The following is a 5,213-nucleotide window of genomic DNA, read 5'->3' as shown; positions in this document are numbered from 1 at the left end:
AGTCCACTACTACTATGCTACTCATAATGTGATAGTAATGGCAACCTTCATCTTTTTTTTTATTCCTTTCATGTACATGCTTCCTATCGTGTTTTTGTATTTTGGTATCAAATCAACCAACAGTGGGAGCCTTTATACAAATTAAAAAGCTTTCTTTTAGATAATCCTTCGGGATGGGTCATGCTATATGAGGCCGCTTAAAATTTGATAAAAGTAGACATAACAACAACAAGTGGAATGCCTCTGGCCGTCTCACCTGCATCACGCGGTTCAATATAGCAGCAGTGCTGACTTTGAATACTACTCTAACTCGCACAAGATGTTCAGTGATACATGGTTACTCTTATGTCCACTTTTTATGAACTAGACCAATAAACTTACAGAGATATGATGGTTATTCAACAAAAAACCCCAACATGGCCAAAGTTCATTGACCTTACATGACCTTTGACCTTGATCATGTGACCTGAAACTCGAACAGGATGTTCAGTGATACTTGATTACTCTTATGTACAAGTTTCATGAATCAGATCCATAAACTTTCAAAGTTATGATGGTAATTCAACAGATACACCCAATTTGGCCAAAGTTCATTGACCCCAAATGACCTTTGACCTTAGTCATGTGACGTGAAACTCATGCAGGATGTTCAGTGATAATTGATTAACCTAATATCCAAGTTTCATGAACTAGGTCCATATATTTTCTAAGTTATGATGACATTTCAAAAACTTAACATCAGGTTAAGATTTGATGTTGACGCCACCACCGCCGTCGCCGCCGCCGTCGGAAAAGCGGCGCCTATAGTCTCACTCTGCTTCGCAGGTGAGACAAAAATGACGATGATATGAAAATAATGATAACAAAAATCAGAATCATAACGTAATAATGATAGCAATAACTTCCATTATACATGTTATAACGATAATGATAAAAATAATGACCATACTGATACTATAATGATGATATTACCGTTCTCATTAAACCTTTGAAATGATTGAATGCTCTCCATCTTGTTGAATTATGAATCACTATGATGAAAATCATTTCGATAATGTCATCTATCAGTAGTATGACTGCAAACAATATTGCGGGAGAGCAATGAAAATGAAAGTGACACTTGTACAATATTTGCTTATATCTCTGCCTTTTGGGTTTCGAGGTTGGATGTGATTATTGCTTATTATGTTGGGCGTTTCAAAGAAATAAACGGCTATAAAACTTTAGCTTCTTCTTTATCATGCCACTTTCTGAAGGATGTTGATTTCTTGCACAGTTGAACGAAAATGATTTGGGTTGATGGACAGTTTTCCAATATCAATATGCTGTTTAAAATTGTCCTTTCTTATAACTTACGTATGCCCATGAACATACGTGTTTTTCACGACTGTTTCAGAAACGGGCACTGCTAACAAAGAGTGAGACTTTACCTTTAATTTTTAGGGCGATGAACATATAGGCCCTAAAAATTAAATTATATTTTTAAAATCATGCAAAAAAATATTTCTTATGTATTATATATATATATATATGTATATATATGTATATGTATATATATATATATATATATATATATATATATATATATATATATATATATATATATATATATATATATATATATATATATATATAAAATATCATGTACAATTTTTTCTTTCCCCTAACATTTCTCCTTCTTTCTCCCTCTTTTTCCCCTCTCTCCTTTTACCCTGTTTTTTCTTTTTTTTCTGGCCAGCCGATGGTGGGGGGGGGGGGGTGTCCCCCGTACTTACGCCACTGGCCTCCTGCATTTTCCTTTAACTGATTGTTCTATTAAATTGATCCGAATTGGAATAAGCCTATTTAGGCTTCCATGATTGGGTTATTTCGGTACCTGACTTTTAGGTATTATATTAAACAGACTTTTTTTTTACACCCCTTTGATTTGTTTCATGTACTATTCAGTGAGTATGTCTTCACGTTGTTATTTGTTTATGATGTATATGTGATGTGTGTGTGCCTTCGCATATGGGGGGGGGGGTGTACTTGCGTGTGTGTACCGAAACAAGGGTGTATAGGTGTTTGTTTGTGTGTTAATTGTTTGCTCGCTACGTCTTAAACAGAAATACGTTTAATTCTTTATTTCATATTGTAAATTTCATTGAATGACGAAACTAAAAGAACCATCGTATCCAGTTTAAATATTTGCTTTATTTTCATAATTCAGGATTGGGTGAAGGGTGCGGAGGACTTCTTGAAACTGAATGAATGGCCTGAGGTATTGGAGCAGACCACGATGTTCTTGGTAATACTTGGAAGATGGATGCTACCGAAAGGGAACCTCACCAAGGAACAGCTCTCTCAACTCCTACTTGTCTATCTGGGTATGGCAGCGGATATTCTGGAGTTCTCCAGCGAAAGTCTGGCCCAACCCGAGGTGGCCTGTGATCTGATCAAGATCAGTATAGTTGTAGGTTTCTGGGGGATGAGCCTTTGTCAGTTTGCTCTCGTGCTGACATCCGTAGCAGGTCCGAAGATCCGTAATTTTCGGAATAAAAAGAAAAAGGGACAAATGAATGATGCAGAAGATATTATTGAGGATCCCAATGTCACGGGTGTTTCTGTTGATCAGGATATAGTAGTGAAGCGGCCATCTGTCTGCGGGTCGGAGATCTGGTCTCTTCTGATAGTCCTCTTCTTACAAGATTGCCCCTTTCTGGCGATGCGCTTATATTTGATCATCAAATTTAGCATTGTTGATCGGGCTATGCTTTTCTTTTCTGGGAAGAACTGCCTGGTGTTTATGCTCGTCACATATCGCATCTTTGTGCTATGCGGAGAGCACAACACGCAGGCCAAGGTCAGGCCCGTGCCACTCGTAGGTATTCACCAGCAACCTCCAGTTTGTGCATTTGCTGCCAGGAAACGAAAGTCAAGATGGTCGCTCGGTCCTAGAGTAAGCGGGTTCACCAACAGCTTGATGAATCGCGCCCAAGCACTCGACCGAGATATAAGGATTAAGATTGGCCTGCCTATCCCCTCCAAGTCCGACGGACCGCCTTCAACGTCGATGACGTCGTCTCCTGTCGCACTGGAAGGTCACCATTCTGTCGAGGTAACCGAGGTTGATTACATCGATTCAGTCACTCCAGACCTTGATCCAGACACTACCGAAACAGCAATCATCGACACGTCACGGTCCATGCCTTCCTCTGCTGGTGAAGCAAAGCAGACTACGCCAAGAATAACCAAACCTGATGGCGTCGATAAAACAGATAACATGATCTTAAAACCTGACAGTCATGACAGCGGTGACCAAACCGTGATTGAGATCGAAACCGACAGCGGATATAAGAGAAGTCTCACTGATGACAGCATCGAAAGTAGGGCTAATGTGACAGAATCTAGGAGTGAATCCCGTGATACGATTGACCAAACGCCGCTTACTGATAATATTGAATAACGTAATCAATGACGAGATATTGTAGATAGTAGGGCCTACTCTAAGGAGATGTTTTGAAAGTATAACACAAAGCCGCGAATAAAAATAAATAGACTGGGTGAATAGGGACTATGCTAAACCTGTGCAAAAAATAGATCTTGTCAACCAAAATGATTATAGTATACATAAAAATAAATGATATACTTCATATACATCCTACTATCAAATTAGATAATATAAAAGAAAAAAACGTATTAATGAAGTAAAATCTCATAAATACAGTAACAATGAGTTTGGTTGACCTACTATGATTATGCATGTCAGATGTAATAAAAATGTATTTATTCGAAATTCTATATTGTAACAAAGAATTCATTTAAATCAACAAACGATAAACTTTTGTCATATTATTTAGATGCAACAATGCAAGTATGTTTAAACCTCGCACCTAGGATTGTTTATCCTTGCCCAATCGACTTCAGATTTGACTTGTAATTGAAGAAACATTTTGTAACTTGATTTGAATTGAAAAAAAAGTGAATGAAGAATGAATGAAAATTAATTAATAAGACAATCACGTTTTATTTTCTAATTTTTGATTTGCAGTTATTCATTTAAAGAAATTTTTAAAAAGTACAAGTACCAATTATAAAAAAAAGAGAAACAAAATAACATGAAAATGAATTGGAAAAAAAAATTGAAAAGGGTACGTACTGAAATCATAAAACTTGAAAAAGCAGGCAACATAAGCAAAAAAAAAATGGCATATACGCAACACACAACGCATCATACAGTTTCATACAATTTGAACAACAAAAAGATGGCTTGGAAATGATAAACAATTTACTTATACTTTTAGATTCATTTCTAACCATTTCTTTAATAACAATAACAACACGATAGTGAAAATTTTCAAACAGAGCATCAAAGCGCTTTAGAATTATGTAAATAAATGCTGTCCCAAACAAACGGGTCATTTAATAACAGTAAATATTAGGCCGAGCGAGTGGCTTTAAATGAAACATTCATAACAGAAACAAAATAAGTAATAAGTTAAATATGATGATGATAATAATAACAATAACAATAACACAGTAATAATGATAATAATAACGATAGTACATAAAAAGTGAGCACAAAACAATGATTATTAAGATAAGCAAAAAAGTAAAATGCTAAAGGAAAATAAGTGAAGCTTTCTATCTGTACAAATTACAACGGTGACTGATTTATTTAAAAAGGTATGTTTTCAGTTTGGTTTTGTATAAATTGACAGATGATGCATTTCTTATTGATGAAGGGAGACTATTCCAGGATTTGGGTGCAGCATTTACAGAGCCACGATCAGTCAGGATATCAGTAAAAATGTAAAACAACCAAGAGCGATGAAAACGATATTAGTGATTAATGGTGTAGACACATCCATTATGAATACTTAAATCTTATCTGCCTATATAATGGAAACATTATATTATCAGTGAAACTCATTAGGGGGTGTCGAGACATTGAATACCTCGGGCCTCATGTGTGTTATGAAACAAACAAATTTACGTGCAATAACTATGGTAACGGCTTTACGGAAAAGATTCAATTGGGATACTGATAACAATAATGTAGGAGGCCTACGGTGATTTTTCATTTAAATATCCTATTAATTTTTTCCCCAGAAGTTTAATTTTACTTATTTTCATTATCCCGAAGTTGTGAACATCTAAATCCTAAAATTTCATGATTAAATGATTAATTTGGGTATACATATCAATGTTTTTAATTCTGAATTTTAAACAGA

At 35.6% G+C, this 5,213-nt stretch overlaps 1 protein-coding gene across 1 annotated transcript in view; it reads left to right on the top strand.

Annotated features, from left to right (window-relative positions):
• LOC121423141 (transmembrane protein 26-like) overlaps positions 1 to 3,883 on the top strand; it is an 11,163-nt gene extending 7,280 nt beyond the window's left edge. Inside the window, exon 3 of the mRNA XM_041618441.1 lies at positions 2,210 to 3,883. Within this exon, the coding sequence (XP_041474375.1) occupies positions 2,210 to 3,445 (1,236 nt within the window). The 3' untranslated portion in view covers positions 3,446 to 3,883. The remainder of the gene's footprint in view (positions 1 to 2,209) is intronic.
• The last annotated feature ends 1,330 nt before the right edge of the window (positions 3,884 to 5,213 follow it).

This window comes from Lytechinus variegatus, chromosome 10 (assembly GCF_018143015.1).
Source record: "Lytechinus variegatus isolate NC3 chromosome 10, Lvar_3.0, whole genome shotgun sequence".
In the NCBI taxonomy this organism is placed as follows: domain Eukaryota; kingdom Metazoa; phylum Echinodermata; class Echinoidea; order Temnopleuroida; family Toxopneustidae; genus Lytechinus; species Lytechinus variegatus.
Note: the sequence above shows the minus strand (reverse complement) of the source record. Positions and strands in the feature narration are given on the sequence as shown.